General features: G+C 36.2%; 1 protein-coding gene across 4 annotated transcripts in view; it reads right to left on the reverse strand.

Annotated features, from left to right (window-relative positions):
* The window catches only part of LOC109085225 (histone-lysine N-methyltransferase SETD5-like), a 35040-nt gene extending 15737 nt beyond the window's left edge, over positions 1 to 19303 (reverse strand). For 3 of the 4 annotated variants that reach the window (XM_042725767.1, XM_042725765.1, XM_042725764.1), the window contains exons 1-8: positions 17327 to 19303; positions 7384 to 7617; positions 3746 to 3848; positions 2838 to 3124; positions 2339 to 2397; positions 599 to 786; positions 365 to 403; positions 1 to 205 (exon numbers count right to left, since the gene is read on the reverse strand). The exon at positions 1 to 205 is cut by the window's left edge and continues 41 nt beyond it. In XM_042725767.1, the coding sequence (XP_042581701.1) occupies positions 1 to 205; positions 365 to 403; positions 599 to 786; positions 2339 to 2397; positions 2838 to 3124; positions 3746 to 3848; positions 7384 to 7454 (952 nt within the window). In that variant the 5' untranslated portion in view covers positions 7455 to 7617; positions 17327 to 19303. The remainder of the gene's footprint in view (positions 206 to 364; positions 404 to 598; positions 787 to 2338; positions 2398 to 2837; positions 3125 to 3745; positions 3849 to 7383; positions 7618 to 17326) is intronic. The other variant, XM_042725766.1, reaches the window with a different exon arrangement.
* Positions 19304 to 20447: the final 1144 nt, after the last annotated feature.

Genomic DNA, 20447 nt, shown 5'->3' on the forward strand with positions numbered 1-20447 from the left:
CTGTTCTGTTAATGGTGTCCATGGCAACAGTAGATGGGGTGGGGGACGAGTTGCCATTGGCACAGTAGTGTTTGAGGAGGTTCTGCACGTCAGCACTGTACTGGTTAGACAGAGCTTCCTCATACTGGTCCGTCCACTGCTGAATTCGAGTCTCCCATCCTTCTGTTGTATTCTCATCCAGAACACTAGCCTCAGACGCAGAATTCTGCAATAATCAGAGGGTGTGTGATTAAATAATCATCTGGTTGATTTTTTTATATTTTGTTTTGGTTATTAATAGTGCTTATTTTTTTTTAATAAGAGGTGGATAGTTGTTTTTATTTTTTTTTTTTTATTTTTTTTTGTGGCATTTTTGTGTCCATACCTTCATCCTCATTGATTTTCTGGAACCCTCTCTGTAAGCCTGTAATGAAAATATATTTTATTATAATATCATATAGAGATGATGGGAAATTTGTGAGACCAAGTGACATGAACACATGATTCAAACTGCCATGCCAAAGCTCAGACAGAAGTAACAATTCAGTTACAATTCAAGCATTTCACATTCGTTGTCTTTGTCATGTGAACAGGATTGTGCATGTATGTATTGTTATACCTTAACCTTCTTGGCTTTAGCAGTAGTGCGTGTTTTCTCTGTGCTCTTCTTTCTCTTCTTGACTTTGTTGTGTTTGACTCTTTTGACAGTGAGAGTGATGCTAGTGGGTGTGTGTTGAGTCGCCGTGTACGACACAGCAGAAGCTGACATGTCCTCATCTCCACTCTCTGTAGCGCTGCTCTCGCCAACTGTAAAGGCAGAAATAAATCGAGCTCAAGACCCAGCATGATTAACCCATCAGCAGATGAGAGAATACTGACACTGGTAAGATTGAGACAAAAGCATAATTTCTCCCTCACTGCGATAAATTTACAGTTATAAAAAAAAAAAAAAAAAAAAACTCTTTTAAACTCCTTTAAACTTTTAAACATTTCTCTTTTCAAAACTGTCAGAAAATACAACAAATGAAATACAGATATTACTGGGAAGAAAAGTAACACATGAAATCAGCCAGTGTTGAGTAGTAATGGACAGATGTTATCTGGATTATGTATGGTTGATAAGTCTATCCATCCAAATTATTTTGGCTTAGAGGTTCTCCAAAGGGTTCAGTCCGTGCTCCAATCTTAGGAAGCTATGTTTCCATCCAAAGTTATGAATTAAACTTATACACAAAATTACAAAACAAACATTTGCGAATAAAGCACCGTTTCCATCCAGGGAGCTGAAGAGAACAAAATCATCACTTTCTGATTAACTTGCGCTAAATATCACATAGAAAAACTAAATTTGCTGCAGTAGGAGAAGGCACTGTATATAATAATTTGTGTATACAATAAATTACGAGCTTCAAAGCGTGCTGATGAAACGCGGTCGTGTTATCTTATATTCGGTGTCTGCTGTTTGGGAACACAGTTCTTGGAGTCAGTTATAACAAAGCACTTTGACGAGACATTGCTCAAGCATATTAGAATGAAAAAACTAGCATTTCAAATGTTGTGCAATGAGATCGGTCCATTGGTAGCTCCAGTTTTATGCTGTCCTATCGCAAGGTCACGTCTTTCTCGATGCACATTAAGGAATTTTCTCAGTAAAAGTGTTTCCATACTAGTTTATGTGCATGTTTTCTTACCGGATAAGAAATTTATCCTACTTAGTTGAGCACATAAGTTTTATATGTGCATTTTTAGAATTTATGCGTTTTTTTATGCAATATCCCAAAATGTGCATAAAAATAGGTGGATGGAAACATAGCTAATTATATTAACTTAAATTCTATAACTTTTTCAACTTTAAAACTGTTTTAAACTTTGAGACAAGGCTTTGTCAAGCCAACATGAAAGTTTATGACAAAGGTTACCTATAAGCATAAAATCGAACTAAGTAAACATCAAACTGACTTAAGCTGAATAACGACATATTGCCTTCTGTAGAACTACTTATAGCTGAGTTGAACTTTCAAAGCTTCATAATTGATTAACTTTACACATTTACTGAACTGAATAAACGCTGAAATGATTTGAGCGGAATAACGACACTATTGTGTTTTTAGTGCTGCTTTCCATCAGAATAAAATTTGGATTTCACTCATATTTGAAGACTGTTTCATATTTGAAGTCTTGTTTTCTGTTTCTGTTATTTTCCTGTTTACTACTGTGAAGCTGCTTTAAAGAAATCTGATCTGTTTAAAGCGCTTTGTAAATATAGGTGACTTGACTACATAGTTTTATTGTCATTTACTGGTACCTAAACCAGTGATTCAGAGAAGGTCATGTTGATTATCATCATAGAGAATTTTACCTGAAACATTCTCTGCTTTTCTGCGCTGCGCTGCCAGCCCTTTCTTCTTCTCCAGACCCCTGCAACAAGAATTCTCTTTCAGTACACATTTTATTATCCATTACAGCAATAACTAATTGCCATGACTCAGAATAAAGCTATTGGTTCTTATAAGGTAAACCACTGCTTATAAGCCACTGCTTCTGTTTGTCCTTGGCCATTTATTTGTTTGAGAGGTGAAAAATAAAATCTTTACTGTAACCTTGACTGTATTTGGCATTAAATCAAGTGTTATCGGTATTTTCTTATATTAAAGCATATTAAAGCATTAAAGGGGTTAAAGCATATACATCACCAGAGTGAATTTTACTTTTCTTCAGGTATGCAAACTGTTCTCAGAGAGTGATGAAACAGTGTAATTCTTAGGGTGAATAGTTTTGTTGAAAATCTGCTTCTGATTTAGATACAACTAAAGCACAGCACAATCTGAAATTAGATATTTCAGATACAAATCACCCACCTGCAGCTCTCACACTTAATGAGGAAGCTATCTTGCATTAGACGGCATTGACACCAAGAAGGTGGAATTGCGCCTTCCACCACCTCCTCCTCCTCCTCCGATGAGCTCTCACTGTCAGCAGAGTTGTCTGGTTCATTGGTGGGAAAACAGGGTCGCGATCGTCCCAGAGTCCCATTGCGTTCCAAATGGGAGAAAACGGTCTGGGAGAGTGGGGAGGCAGGAGGGGTGGGAGGGGGTGGAGCTCCATAGTTATGATCCTGACAACACACAACGGAAGACTGTTGCATTTCAAACAATGGTGTTCAGGCACAACAAAAGGGAAAAGGAAAGAGAGAGGGGGAAGAGAATGAAAGGTGGGGAGCAGGGAAAAGGGGCAGGAAGAAAGAAGAGGAGGGAATGAAAAACTAAAAAACGTGGCATTCAAAAGTAAACAATTTTTAATGTAGCTGAGGATGTTTTGACTAAAGTATCTTAATTACACTACAAGCATAAATCTAAATAAACTAAATTTAAGTAAACATTGTTTAAAAAAATGAGGAACAGTACTACATATGACAAATTGTTTATGAAGTTCCTCATTTGAAAGGTGCATTGGATAATAGCATCTACTAAATGATTAAATGCAGATGTAACATGTCCAGGTTGACTTGCAGTTCTGTTTATGTCAGGTTTTGACTTTGTGGTTTTGGGTGTTACAATAAACTCAATTTAGTTCATGATAAATTCACTTCAATTTTACACCAGGCTAGTGGAACTGCAATTACAAATGTATCACCATGCACAAGTTTATTTAATATGATTCAGCACCATCCATTATTGAGATGCTATTAGGTTACACACTGACTAAAATGACAATATGATTTAACTTTAAATTTGTTAAAAATAAAAACAAGAATAAAACAACTTACAGCATAGGGAAGTCCCCCATATCCATGACTCTGTGTGTTCCCACAGCTGCGACTTGAGTAATTTTTCTCATTTACTGCTGGGCTCGCTTCAACTGACTCAGGACTGAGAGAAAAAGATATTTGAGAAGCTTGCAAATAAAATGCTAGTTATTTATGTAAATGTGATTCTGTAAACTCCAGATGACCATCAGAGGCAGTGCTAAACAGTAGTGGATCATCACAGAGCCAGTCAGATAAGATAGACAGAGAATATATCAACAACAAAAAAAGGTCACAAAATAACTTCTGAGAATTCAGAGTGACAGGAACTATGATGATCATCTGGAATTCACAGAGCAGAGCAGAACTCACATGCTGAAACACAAAAACTAAACTGATGCAATATGCACAGTCCACTAAGGAAACTCCTTGCAAAAGTAACCCAAGACAAGGAGGCTGCTCTAATGAAATAACAAGTGACTTCACCAGGCTATGAGCCACTGGGCCCTTTCTGTAGGCTAGTGATAACCTCCACAATCCAATAAATGGCCTCTGTTTTGACATAGGGGAATCTTTAAACACATTGTAACAAACAAACATCTGATCTGTCTGAGACTGGTGGCATCTGGAGAATAAATTCCAACCTGAAGCACAGCGTTATCATGTAAGGTAGCCCTAGTGCTAGTAATGGTGTGAACAACTGCAGGTTCACAGTCCACTAGAACAGTGGCTCTCAAATTTGAACTGGGTCAATTAGTGGGGGCTCCAGGAACAGGGTTGAGAACCACTGTACTGCAATAAGGTTGGACCCAAGGGTGAAACTCAGGTAGTTGGGGGAAAAAAAACAGCCGTAACTATGGATCAGCAGTGCACCAAGGTGCCACAGAGTACTCTGTGCTTGTGTAGAAAGATACTGTGTAATTTAAAAGTGGGACAGGGGTTAGCAGAGTAGGAATTTAAGTCATTCAAGAGACAGTAAATTCTGCCTCAGCTGGCTAGACTTCTTTGCCATTGCAAACCACAAGCAATACTGAGTGGTCACTTTTGATGCGAAGATCCACATCTGCCTCAAACCACTGCACTGCATGAGTAAAACATCCATTCTCCTGTTTGAAACTGATTTCTGGAATAAGAAGCTGCTACCTGATTGCCTGGCACTGGTTGTCAGAAATTCCAACTATTGCAACTATCAATGTACAAATTCAATCCTGCTCCTTTGCATTCTTTTAAATCAGTTAAGATAGCACCCTGTGACATATCAATCTTCTCTTGGTAAAATGTCTTCATGTGATATGAATTCGCAGGGCAGAGTTCACCAAACATGATCTTGCATTTCAGTGCTCCCGCATTCGCTTGCAAAATAAAAGAATGAATACAAGCAAGTGTTGGTGTAGCAGCAGCCTGAGGTGGAGCAGGCCATGCAGAATCACTGAAAAGGCATATTCAGTATCCCTATAACTTGAGCAAGGAGCTGCAAAATGCTGGCTGCCAAAGCAATGTAACAGGGTGAGAGACATAGTAAGAGAATTATGTGGTATCCCAATTATTATGGGGTGGAAACAGGCAACTTATTGTCTCATTTATAGACAGGGGCATCTTCTGAACATGTTCCAGAAACAGCCTAGTGTTACATACAGCTTGCCATTTTTCAAAGGCACATTTAACATCTCATATTCTTGCTTTTGAAACATCCAGGCAAAAAAGGCATCAAACAGCATCTGTGAAGTAAAAACTACAAACTAACAAGTGATTCCCTCTCACTCCATATTAAGATTACCGTCTTCTGCAGATAAGGTGGAATATCTCAAAACAGTCATAGTCTGTCTGGAATGACATGAAGAAACACAACAAACTGAGACAGACAATCCAGAAGACCTGTGACAACATCTCCAAGATGTTTCAAGAAACCTACCTGCAGAGCTGCTTTAAACGCAAAGAATGGTCACACCAAATGTTGATTCAATTTAGTTAATAGAAGTTGACTGATAACGAAAATATATTTATGGCATTATTTTTGACAGCATCCTCATTTGACAGCATTTTTACACAAGTGCTTACAACTTTTAACAGTAGTGGCTTTGCAGGTAGGTTTCTTGAAGCATCTTGAAGAAATTGCCACAGTTCTTCTGGATTAAGTCTGTCTGTCTCAATTTGTTCTGTTTCTTCATGTCATTCCAGATAGACTGGATAATGATGAGATCAGATCTCTGTGTGGATCACTGGCTGTAGTCAGACAAAAATCTCATTGGATTATTACAATTAATGGCAAAATGAATTATTTGGAAATGTAAAATGTGAGTTTTCATCAATGGATAGATATAGCTGAATTTAGATATTTTTTAGTTGGTGTAATTTTTTGGTGTTGTAATTATTTTTGTTATAACTGTAAGACTTTGGCCATATCACCCACCACAGTTGTGTTAAATAATAATTATGTGATGTTAATATTGACCACAATATTTGTGAACAGCCCCATCTCCAGCTAACACTAGACACTTGATAAACAACTTCAAAAAGCTGCAATATGGAAATCCTCTAGAAGGTGTGAAGGCAAAGGAGGCTGAGTTCTGAGCTACTGCAGCTTATAATCTTTGGCTTGTCACCATGAAGTTGCTGGCAAATTCTGTCTTGTTGGTGCCACAGGGATCCACTTTTACTTAGCAGTGCCTTTGGCAGTCAGGAGGAATAAAAAAAGTACAGTGATCGGAAGAAAAGCAGTGGTTGAAACCATGTTCAAATTGATTGGATGATAAATATGTCCTTTTAATCTTTCAACTCAGCCAGTCACATAAAACCAATCACATTTTTATGATAGTTTAAAAAATGTGTGCTCCAAAATAAATATAGTGTGGGGGAAACATCAGCCAAACATTTTTAGACCTTCAGCAAAGTAAAAAAAATGTATAAAGGTTGTAAAAATTGTAAAAAGGTATGGCGAGTATGAAAAGCTTGTGCAACCTTTTAACAGAAAAAAATCAGGTGAAAAAAAAATTATGTATTAACAGTAAACAAATAGAAATCAAATCTAGAGTTTTTGGCATGGTATCTGTGAATTTGTAGCATTGATTGATTGATTGATTGATTGATTGATTGATTGATTGATTGATTGATTGATTGATTGATTGATTGATTGATTGATTGATTGATTGATTGATTGATTGATTGATTGATTGATTGATTGGCCATTTAGTGTCAACAAATGATTCAGTATTTTTTTTTTAATAAACGAGGTATGCCCAGCTATAGGTCTATGATTAGGTCTATTTTTCTCAGTCTAAACTAATTCATTTGCCTTCACAGAATTCCACTGTAAATTTTACATTTCTCTCTGTAACAGATACTCTTAACCATGGAGAATAAAATGCACTAAATAAACAACTCTCATTACCCCTTTACAACCAAAAAAAATGCATGTTCTGGTGCCAGACCCCATTCTTGGCCAGTGCTCAACGGATTAAAGCCTATTTCAGACTTACTCTGCGTTTTCACAGACTTGACATAACAGGTTTTGTTGCACGGTGTTATGTGACTATAGTCCAAAGTATACTAAAACTCATTTTCTGCTGTCAAAACCCATGATTTGGGTTGAGAATAGACACCAACCAGGGACCTACAAAGGTACCATGTTGAAGGAAAAAGGGCTCAGAACAGAAACTTACTCTGATCCAGCGGCCATATCGGTGTAAGGTGTCTCAGGTGTGGTGACTCCCAGTGTGATTACTATGCTCATGACGTCAAGCGCAGCAATACAGGGAAGGGGGTGGGGGATGGGGGCGGGGAGGGGTGAGGGGAGGGAGAGGGGAGGGAAGAGGAGAATCAAGGGCTCCTAATGGCAGCAGCGAAGCACTCCTCAGATGGGGTGCTGCTATACCACATCACGCACATCCGGAGTCCTAAAACCATAGACCACAAAAAAGAGAGGGAGAGAGGATTAGGTATATATCAGTGTAAATGCAGCCTTAAAAACATGCAAAATTGTAGCACCCACAAAAAATATCCATGTTGATTGGTGCATGCAATGTTCAGCTGGCTGACTTTTTTTTTAAACACCATGATTATTGTAAAATATGGTCTACTACTCGTGCTAAACTGTGGTACTTCTTTACTCTGCTATCTGAAGAAAATCAGCAAGAGAAAAGAAAGAACAATATAATGGGAAAGGTCTTTGAAACTAAAAGTCTCAAAGTACAGGTCATTATATTCTTCATTCCATACATTTTTTTGAATATTGTAAGTTAAAGTGGGCCGACTGAGTTACAGAAATAGCAGATAATGCAAAAGATAATTCATGTCAACCTCAATTTACTAAAAAGCAGTGCCGTACAAGTGAATATAGAATTATTTTATGCATAGACAGAACAAAAATGGTAAGACCCAGACTTAATAAAAGCAATCTTGCAGAACATCAGTCTTTTGCTCAACCTGAATTATATTGAGTTTAGATTTAGAGAGACTATTGAGTTATAAACAATTTTACAGCAAGCTACATAGGCTGATATTCCTCAGCAAATACAAAATAAGTATTTACAAAAAATGCAAAATGTTAGTGTTGAGCCAAACTTTAGCACAAAGGAAGTCAATTTTTTAAGCAACAAGCCATTTTGACAAATTACATCATTTTCAGCATAATTAGGAATCTCTTTCATTTACTTCCACAAACAAAACAACCTCATCTTTTATGATTCTTTTCTGGGCTCTTCATAAATAGAGCAAGATCAATATTCTCAGTAAATCAAGCCAAAAAAAAAATAATAATAATTATTTAGATTTTTGTTATATGGGTTGTTACCACATAGCATGTGCATGAACTTCTTTTTCTTTTCTTATCAACTTCAAGATTGGATTGTAGACAAGTTTGTATAAGATTAATGTATAAGGGAAAGTGCGTAAAAATGAAAATAGTTGCATCATGCACAAGGCTATATTACATAAGCTTCAATATACTGTGATAATTTGGATTGTAAAGGATAAAAAAAAAATTATAATGAAAATTTCTTCATTATTTCCACACTAAATAAACAAATAGGGCTGGGTACTGTGACAATTTTACTATTTGATTTTGATTCACAAGCTTTAAGTTTGATTTAATTGAGATCTTGGGCATGTCAGGTAAAATATGTCAATGTTTTTTCAAGGAAAAAAAAATCTCTCAACTAATACTGTAAACTAAACAACTATACTATAAAACCATGTCAGTTGGTAGATTATTAAAGTAACTTGTCAACAAACACTGAAATTACACACAGGGCAGTTTTTATAATAAATAATAAAAGTGTATAATAAAAATGTGTTATATTCATATTTCTACTCCAGTTTGTTGTTTAAATATAAAAATTAAAACAGTGGATATCAAAACTTGTTGTCATGATGGATTTATTCAAACGTTAACGGTGCATGGTATTTCAGATGAGCTGTGATGTTGCATGTTGATATCCACATCATTTTCTTCCTGGGTAGTAGGCTAATTTAGACGTGTATGAACAGCAGCCTGACAATTGACAAAAGAGACAACAGAATATGTCTCAAGAGTTTCTAACAACATGCAATATTACAATACACCTTTCAGTGAACATGCATTAAAACAAAGTATTTTTAAAAAAGCGATATAGAAAAAAAATGTAACTTTGAAATTGAAGTGGGGGGGGGCACCTTAATAGAATACAAAGTATATGCTGCAATACTGTATGCATACCACACATCTGCATACTTGGAGTCAAGAAGCAATTAGCTTATTGAATTCAGTACTCTGATGGCACAGGAATTTGGAAAATGGCTGTCATATGAACACAACAGCCAGTCCTTAAGTTGACTAATGCCTCACAAAGCTTAAGTATATGAGGTGAAGAGATTTTAATCAGGGCAGCGTCATATTCAATCTTTGACAGGGATGAAACCCAGAGGCTGCGCAACAAACAATCATTATCTGTCTTTAGACGTCTATACATAATCCATTACAGAATATTCAAAAAACTTAACATAATTTACTGATAAATGTTAATTAGGAGAAATTGATATGTTTTAATTCTTAAACAAAACATTCAATATTAAAAGACAAAAATTTAAATTACTGTCTTCTACAAATTAAACAATATCTCAAATTCAACTAGATGTCACTTGGAATCTTTAATTATCTTCCCAAATACTCACTTTTCCTATTTTTTCATTTTTGTGGGGTCTTTATTCAAATGAACTTTTTTCATTTAAACTCAATAGATCAGATACCTTCTCATACTGGTTTGTATTACGCAGATATGATCACCATAAATGTGTTGCTAAGCTGTTTGACAAGCTAGTTATTAAAAGGAGTTTGTACAAGCACAATAAGACATGAAAGAAATCTCCATTTGGTACTCACATTCTTGCACAATCGAAAGAAACGTACGTTAGGCTTAACATAGGGTGTGTGCCTAAATTATTAAATATACACAAAAATGTCACAACCCCATATTGGTAGTATTTATGTAAATGCAATCAACTGCATCTTAAGCAGTAAGAAAACAGCTGCGATAAAGTCTATTAGATCGCAGACAGCAGATGGTATATCACACTGCTGTCACCTTATGTTGTTAATATTAGGCTAATCAAACAACAAAAGAAAAACCACTGACTAGGTACATCTGATCAACTGATCATTATCGCAAATATCTAATCAGACACTCACATCTTCTAAAGTTCACAGTGAGCATCAGAATGGGGAAGGAAGGTGATGTGACTTTGAACATGACATGGTTGTTGGTACCAGAGTGGCTGGTAAGAGTATTTCAGGAACTGCTGTGCTGATCAACTGGGATTTTTACACACAGCCACCTGTTGGGTTTATAGTGAATGGTCATAAACAAAACAGAAAATATGAGTGATCGTAGTTCTGTGGGTGAAAATGACTTGATGCCAGGGGGCAGACTGGTTCAAGCTGATAGAAAGGCAACAGTACCTCAAACAACCACTCGTTACAATCGAGGTATGCAGAAGAGCACTCCTGTCAGCTAAGAACAGGAATTTAACCTTTTTAATGGTTAAATTTAATTGTATTAATCAAAAAGCATGTCTTATTAAAATCATGAAACTTATTCAATTTCACATCAATTTATTAAAAGTAAAAAAAAAAAAAAAAAAAACATGCTTAGAGCCCTATGAAATGTTTTATTTTACTCTCACCATCTTTTATTGTTACCAAATTCTGTGTTTTAGCATGTCTAATCATTTCCATGCATAAAAACAACTTGATTTATTCAAATTTATTCTTAAAATAGCCTCAAGATTTTCTTTCTTTCCTCAGAAAGTCTGTGTTGTCTACTGAAGTTTTTCTGTTTATCAAATAAAGGCATAATACATTAACTGCATTTATTTTTTAATTGCTGAAGATTAATCAAACTTTATTTTTTGGCAAACAAAGGGGACTATTAACAATAAAACATGGAAGAAATGTTGTGTTACTATTCCTTAAAAATTTAAGTTTTAATAATTTTAGTAGTAGTAGTACTAATAGTATTAGAAGTACTATGTACATTCTACTGAATAATATTTCTGGCACAGAGATAACTAGTTTTACTCATATGAAACGGTAAAATGCTCATGCAGTGACTCTCAGAGCAGTTTTGGAGATGCTGTTCATGTATTTATCTCCTCATTTAATGAGACGACAGACTCTGAAATCACCGCGAGCGTCACTCAGTGTAAATGCAGCGTTAGAAAGCTCCGTCAGTTTCTTTCACTTTCTCTATAGTGAGAAGAGAAGCAAAAAAAAAAAAATTGGTGTGTATGTGTGTGTATATATATATACACACACACACACATACATACATAGATATATATTTGTTATATAAACGTTGAGGAATGTGGTGTATATATATATTTTTTTTATTTTTGTGTGTGTGTGTGTGTGTGTGTATATATATATATATAGATATAGATGAATACTGAAATTATGTTAAATACTCTATTAATTAGACATATTTTCTTTATAGACATTCTTAATCTAATATCTCCATTCTTCTCTGTTTGTTCTGTGGCTCAGAACAATATTATATTAATTAGATATATTCACTTCATAGACATCCTTAATCTGATATCTCCATTCTTCTCTTTGTGTGTTCTGTGGCTCCAAAGTTTCTGTGGCTCAGTTGTAGAGCATTGCGTTAGCAGCGCAAAAAGTCATGGGTTCAATTCCCATGGAACACACATACTGGTTAAAAAAAAAAAAAAAAAAAAAAAAACAAAACAAAAAAAAGATTTATAGCCTGAATGCACTGTAATTCACTTTGGATAAAAGCGATTGCTAAATGCATAAATGTAAACGTTCTGTTGCTTGTGTTTCTTTGTTGAGACACAAACACTGTACACACACCTTGTGGTATCGGTTTGTGGTAATGAAGTATTTTAACGAGAACGAGTACATGTGCAGAATATTGGGCATGATACTTATACCAGTAATTGGTATCAATGGATCCCTTACACAAGTGTAAAATGTAAGGTATGTGCTGAGAAAGGGAAAGAAATTACACACTTATGTCATATAATATTTAATTTAAAAAAAAATGTGCTTGTTACATTTTGTGAAAATTCAATTTTGCTTTTTGTGAAAACTCAATTTCCCTTTCTTTGACAGCACAAAGTCTAGCTCATCTGGAAGACAATATTGGGTCTTACATCCATTGACCACTTGTCAGTTGCTTTGTAATAACAGGAAAACACAAAAAAGCAAGCAAGCCCATATGAATTCACAAAACCAAACATGAGAGCATGACTAAATCTGGCATAGGCTAAAAATTGTTAAAGGGGTCATATGATGTGATTTCAAGTTTTCCTTTCTCTTTGAAGTGTTACAAGCTTTTGGTACATAAAGAAGATCTGTAAAGTTGCAAAGACTAAAGTTTCAAACCCAAAGAGATATTCTTTATAAAAGTTAAAACTCGTCCACGCCCTCCTAAAACGCCTCATTTAAACACACCCCCACATGTCTATGTCACGATGTGCGAAGATTTGCATAACGCTGCCCAAATGTTCATGCAAAGAAAGAAGGCGTAACCTTTGATTCTCGCTGTTGAGAATGCGCCATGTCGTGGAGACGCTGTTTAGGTGTGAAAGCGAAAATACTTTGTTTGGCCTTCCAAAAGAGGACACAACTAGAAATCAGTGTTTAAGTTGTATTTACAACACTGTTCCAGAACAGTTCAACCCAAATATTTAGATGTGTGCAACGCATTTTATGGAGGAAGACCGGAATGCCGGCTGTTCTGACTCACAGTCTGTAAGTACGTTTAAATATCTAAAGGATTTGCCACTGATGATTCAATTGTGAATTTTGAGAAGTGTAGATCAGCGGTTCTCAATTCCCGTCCTTGCGCCCCCCTGTTCTGCACATTTTGCATTGTCCCCTCATATGGATTCAGACGTTTGTTCTATTCGAATGTAAGTGCCCTGCGAAGTGGACATCACAGGATATTCTGCCATGATTCCAGTTCGAAGCAAATGTATATGTTCCATTCAAAGTCCACTGAAGTGCGCGAGACATGAATTTAAATTGTATTTATTTACAGAGGTATATGCTGTCACACTTGTCCATGTGTGAAGACGTTGCGCAGCACAAATCCGTGAATGAATGTTCTGAAGTGAGGTAAACTTCAGCACTTCTGACGAGCTGATTATCTGAATTAGGTGTGTTAACAAATAGAGACATGCAAAATATGCAGAGCTGGGGGGCACGAGGATTGGAATTGAGAACCGCTGGTGTAGAGTAGTGCTTGTCGTTTGCCGTTTCTCCGATCACAAAACATGGTCTTATGTTTACGTGGCGCGATGCAACGCAACGCATAAAAACACAGTATGAGTCATTATAATCCGTAATTATGTTCACACTGGATGCTACAAATGGCTCGTTTGTAATAGGTTCTATTGTTTTTGTCTTGTAGGGCCGGTGTTCTGACCGGGACACGCATCACAGTATCGCAAGGGGCGTAACATTTCATTCACAAGCTTGAGGCATTCGGCCAATCACAACGCACTGGATAGCTGGCCAATCAGAATACACTTCGCTTTACAGACCGATGAGATTTGTAAAAAAACGAATTTCAGAAGGCGGGGCATAGAGGAGAAACAATAATGTACAGTATGTGGAAAATAATGTGTTTTTTGAACCTTAAACCGCATAAACATTTCATTATACCAAATACACAAAATAATGTCCTTTTTAGCAACAACATATGACCCCTTTAATGCAGGAAATACCCTGATATACCATGAATACTGGAAATATTCCATCCCCATGACATCATGTTTGGGCATACAGACCTTAGGCATATATACAGTCAAAATGTAATTTTCCAATGCAATAGGATAACATTTTTTTAAAGCCATGTGTACCCTACAAACTAGTTAAAAAGGCTTTTTTTAATGCAAAGGCAAAAAAAAAAGGTGAGTGGGGGTTATCCTCTGTTGTCTGGGACACATCAAGAATCATTGGGTTTACAACACAAATTGGATTCACTGTGGCTGCATTATATAATTGTTCAATGATTCAATAACAAAAACATGAACCTTCTACATCTATAAACATTGCTGACCATCTGTGACTGTATCACCAGAGACAAATGTGAACGGTATTTTATTTAACTACATTCGCTATGCCAGCTTGTTTTCAAGATGACTGATCCTGTGATCCACCCTTTCCAAATACCGGAGAGAAAAAAAACTGTACAGGAGCTAAAATGGCTGCACAGGGCTCACAGAAACGAGGCAAAAGAACCTTGACTGGCAAAGTGTGTACGGATACCACATTATATTCAGCTGTCTTTCAATAAGAAAACATTGTTTATTGTATTAAAAGCCATTTTAAGACTGTGCATCTAGATGTTCCAAAGCACTGGTTAGGGAGGGGGAATGAGATAGAGAGAGAGAGAGAGAGAGAGAGAGAGAGAGAGAGAGAGAGGGCGAGAGGGCGAGAGACCGACAACACTCAAATGCATCTGATTGGCAGAGGGTCTCTGAAACCACCCAATCAGGAAGTAGAAGAGAAGCAGGCATCTCAGCAACTGTTTTTTAGTCTCAGTACATAAAATAGCACAAGAGCTAAAGGCCCCAGAAAACCAAAAGCAAACTGTACTTTCTATATTTAGATTAAAAATAAACCAAAAAAAATCAATACACACAGAAATATTTTCCTTTTAAAATGCATTGATCACAATGAGCTCCAATGTGTGTATGCATGGGTTCAGGAATAGAAACCCCCTTTAAAATGAGGCATGACAGAGCTCATGTATAAAAGAAATATCTTATTAATTAAAACTTTTTACAAATTACAAACTACAAAGTACAAACATTTGGCCAAAGCATTTTGATTCTATGTTCTTAAAAAAAAAGCATCAACAGTAGACTGCATAATGTTCTTTTAAAAGCAATTTAGGTCATAAAAACAAACAGTTGTGATAAAACAATGATTTACATATTTGCCATTATGTCTTGATTTCTGGTACAGTTTTGCTGAATAAACATATTCAGTTAAAATTCCACCGCTTTCTACATTTTGATACTAAAATGCTTCAGTGCATTTAAACTATTTTCATACATGCTAAACTTAAAAAAAAGTTTGACTTTCAAAGCCTGTCCTTTGTCTCTGGACAAAGACACACTGACTTTAGATAACAAGTTGGGTGAGTCACAGAAAGATCAGGTTTCACATAGTTCAAGGCGGACGAAAATAAAACCTGAAAACGTACTAGGAAAATGTCGGACAGGCCCAATCATATGCTTGCAGTTGCCAGCAAGCTCTTCAAGAACTACAAAAAAAGCCGTTTCCTTTCTGAGGTCTTTAAACCAGATACAAACAAACACACACACACACACAGCTGTTTGACTGTTTTAAGAATAAAAATGTTTATGTACATGGCCAGTCATAATTTTCACTTAAGCTGTCAGACTTCCATTCGACCAGCATTTACAACAAAATAAGACATATCTACCAGTTTCCCCCCAAACACTATTCTTATACAAATAGTTAAACAGTTTCATTTACACTACAGTCATGTATTATCTGACCCAGTCCATGCAAATAGCAGGTGGATACCATTTCAAGAATGTGTGAATTCTATCAGGCACTGTTATGGACAGTCTGTGTTTCGGGTCCTGATGATATCAAATTTATCAGCAAACAGACAGACAGGACAGTATGCTGCCAGAGGACCTCTAAAATAATGTAATGTGTGTATACGTAAAAGTAACCCTAAGTGTGGAGTACGGCCTTGCTACAACAGCAGGCGTTTCCTCGCAGTTCATTTTACACAAATAACAAATGTTACTTCTTATATATATATATATATATATATATATATATATATATATATATATATATATATATATACACACCATTTACATATATCCGCAGTAACGTGAGCGAATCATGTCGACTTCTACTCGCTCGCGGTTGCCTTCTCTTCCTTGTCGTTTCCACTCACTTGTTGTTGAAATAAAAATGGAGGCTAAAAAAGGAAAGGCGAGTTCCCCTTAGAAATACCACCCATTTCTCATGGATGGAGTTGGGGGTTGGTTGATGGGGGAGGCAGAGGTGAAGAATGAGAAAAGCAAGTCACGGTTCTCGGGGTTCGCATTATTTTCGCTTCCAAAAGAAAACAGACCAGATCAAGAAATTATAAACACATCATAAAGTTTTCTCATAGTCAACAAGATGAAAGCAGTCTATATAAAAAAACAGAGACATACATATCAGAGCAGAGAGCACTGCTCAACAGGATATCTGCTTATCCCGACAAACTATCTTCTTTTAGAACAGCCAAAAAAATAAATCCACTTTGTAAGTCCAACAAAGTGCCTACACAAGTTACACGAAGCTAAGCCATACAGTAAGGCACCTTCATACACCATTCATTCCCTATGTTCTCTGCAAATGCATTTGATAAAATTCGTTTCTGACAAGCACGGATGTTGTAAATACAAACATCCATATCTGTTTTCACATATAAACTTGGTTAACACAAGAACAAGTAAACTAACATTAAAATGCCCTGAGTCACAGTTTCTGCCACAAAAACCCTATAAATTTGTTTCTCTTATTATTTTCAATTTTAGATAACTGGCGAAGAGCGATTTTAGCATTTTAATGCATTACTTTAAAACCGTGCTAGCTTTTAAGACAGCCTCTCTCAGCTAAGCTAACGGCTAACTAAAATGATACCTTTGCTCACTTTGATAGATAATTTATTATGTTGAGGGGCACGAATGCTGTGAACGTGATAAATGTGCAAACCATAAGACAGCCAGCATAACAGTAGGCCGATCACTGAATGTTTACAGCGAAAAAAAACAGTTCTTAGCACGAGGTTCTTGTCAAAGTGTGATTGTGATTATGGCTACATCAAGCTAACATGAAGATCAACCAACACGGTGTTACATCATTAAAATAATTTGATTTGATTAATTAACGTGACAGCAGAAACAATCAACCAAGAACAGTTGAAACAGAAAAGCTACAATTCGCGTTGATAACCAAGAGCTGATAAACTGAGCTCCCAACTTCTGCATCAACTTTACCTAGTTAATAAAAAAACAAGATATTGCAATCAAAACCTTAGTGGAAATAACAAAATGCCTTACCTACAGCGTCCTTCCAGCGTAACTGAAATTCAAATGCCTATTAATGTTAAAGGTATTTAGTGTTTGAAAAAAATCCAACATCGATGCGAGGCAGAACAGCAGGCCTTCTCTTGCAACCTCGGTGTTTCCTGTGAACTGTAAACCGCGAGGCTCTCAGGCTATCTTCAAAACTTCTCAGTGTCCCTTACACAAGAGTTGAAAGTTTCACATTTTCTCCCATTTAAGACACTGTGCGGTCTTCAAATATTCACGTTGAGTTGCAAACGAATACATCAATATACAATGTTATTTTACAAAATTAAACTCGGTGTTTATATGGGTATGTACAGCACTTGGTGATTCAAGACTGTGATTCAATCTCATGTCCTTTACATTTGCAGTATTGCCCATCCCCCTCTCTACACCGGCATCGACCGCGGCTCCCAGCGAAGCCTACACACAACCATAATACAGGGTTTCCTCCACGGCGGAGCAGGGGTTCATTACGAGGGCGGACTTCCAGCTCTAGCCCGCGCCCTCTGGTATGCTATAGGGTAGAAATGTGTCAATCGCTGTAACAAACAGGAGCGCCCATATGCTGTTGGATCACTGCGTAGCTAACTGTTGTCGTAGACAGAAAAGAGGCAGAGCCTTATTTTTCGGAGGTGGCTCACTTCTCTAGTCAGCATTTTGCAGCGTGAGATGGCGCTGAGAGGCTGCAGGAGTTGTAAGTTTGGAAGACTAACAGCTAGTTAAAATGGATACTCTCAAAAGAAGGGGCCGAGGATTTGTGGAAAGATGTTGTTACTAAATACACACGCCGTGGAGTTCAATGGTCTTTCATATAAGGAATTATTTTTGTCTTTTATCCGTGTAAAAGGGAATAACAGTGTTCTGTTACACAGCTGTAGCAAGCAGCACGGGGTCTCCTGGGCGCTATCGCAGGGAGCGCGATACTAGAGCGTCAACAGTTACTGTGAGGAATATATGAGGCATCCAGGATTGGATTGAACGTTTGATTTGGTGCAGGATTTCATTCTGTCCAAAATATGTACCCAGTTGGCGAACTTTGGTTCTTGGTTTTAAAACGAGGAAGACAAGGGCAAACATGGGCCAAAATTATAAACCACGCTTAGAAGAACAACAAACCATGTTAAAACATTCTTCCCGTAAATGTTTTAAATAAGATTTTTCGTTTCCTTTTTAGTCCGATTATAAACGTTTGTTTTAAGAACACTTGCCTTAGGATTGTTGAAAAATGTATGCACACTTGAAGCGGTAATGCTAATATAGTATTTTCTAGAAGTAACAAAGGAAGGCCGTTCCTGTGACGTTGTTGAACAGACAGCGTGATACCTGCACGCCCTCGGCGACTCAACAAAAGCGTACTTACATTACTCATTACTTAAACTTTTCAATATTAACCCCCACGGCTGACCAGATGACATAATTTATTCGTAGTTTTTGCTAGTTTCAGGGCCGTCGTCTTTCAGTAGCAATAAATTGCCAACTCACTACGTCGTCGTCGTCTTCAAGCTGTGCGTGTTTTGATGAGCAGAATTTGCTAACTGAAAACGTCTTGTGTGAAACACGTTAAAGTACATTTAGTTTTATATGACATTTGGACTAGATTTAATGTACGCATAAGCTGATATTTTTATCATATATTACGAATGTAAAATGAAATGTAACCGCATGTGCCCCGGCTGAATTATGCGGCTGCGTGCGCAACTAAAGAGGGCGGGCATCCGTACCTGTTATTCACAATGTAAAAAAATTTATATAAATATATTTGTTAATATCGTAAATGCTGTATAATTGTATTCGTCTATACGTATTCATTATGTAAGTGTTTCGCTTATAACAGAATTAGATTCTTTTTTTTCTATTGGTACCCTGGATTTGAAATATTTTATATTTTATTTTCTGAGTTCCTACGTTCTATCTAAAAGTCCAGCTCAGTACAACAATAGAAGACAACTTAAGAACATCTACTGACATTACATCTCTCTTTAATATTTATTTTTAGTTTTAGTTAAAAAAAAAAAAAAAAAAAACTAAAGTATATTTAGTAGTTTAACTGCCATGTCTGCCTGGGACAGAGATTCTCTTGTTAAATAAATGTTTCTAAGTACATTTTTGGTGAAGCTTTTGTTGTAATAAAGCAGTTAACCATTATATATCATTAAAGCTATTCAAATGAAATGAGCAAATATTTTTAAGGTATTTCAAGCTTGTCTATGTAAAAGGGTTTCAGTAACCTAAAACATAATTTTGAGATGTTGCATATTATTAAACACTTAAATCACATTATTTTGAATAAACAGAAAGTGGTTGTTTTATTATATTTTGAGACATTTAAAAAGTTTAAGCAATGTACATACATTTACACAGTTGTGTAAAATTTGAATTGGCAGTAGTATAAAGAAGACTGAGCACAGATGTCATGTAGGCTACAAGTTTGTATTGCCATTAGTTCTTTCTGTTACGGTTGCTGCATTGTAATTTTGTCTAAATAATAAATGAAGTAAGTTAATTTTGAGCATTCATCGTCCACACTCATAAATAAATTATGTTAGACTACAGCATATATACCAGTAAAAAAAAAAAAGTCAATAACTAAAAAAAAATCACCCTTCTTAAATTTATCTACAATGTCATATTTACTAACTGAAAATGTCACAAAGTTATACTGTGGTAATTTCACTTTTATATGGATGTTACAACATAACTAACTGCAACAACATTTTGGTTATGACATTATGTTGCAGTTACGTAACAGTTATGCAGTTACGTAACAAATAGACTTGCTTGATATGCCATACGCCTCGCCTTGAATGTAGACGAGAGTAGGCAGCTGCAGTCCATGGAGGAATAATTAAAATAAGAAAAAAAAAAAAAAAGCTGTCAATCTGGACAACGCATTTCTCATAATAGACTAAAATTTTATACAGTCAAAGGAAATTGTAGTATTATTCTTTTTTTTTTTGGATGCATTTAAAATATAGACTAATCTCTATGTTTGCAATCATCACAGTGGTATGCGCATTAAAGTGGTGGCAGACAGCCAGGTTTATGTTGCTGTTCTATATAAGAGACATAATTTCTGTAATATGAATAAGGTCACATAATACCATCATGG

The sequence above is a fragment of the Cyprinus carpio genome, chromosome B6 (genome assembly GCF_018340385.1).
Source record: "Cyprinus carpio isolate SPL01 chromosome B6, ASM1834038v1, whole genome shotgun sequence".
NCBI lineage: Eukaryota > Metazoa > Chordata > Actinopteri > Cypriniformes > Cyprinidae > Cyprinus > Cyprinus carpio.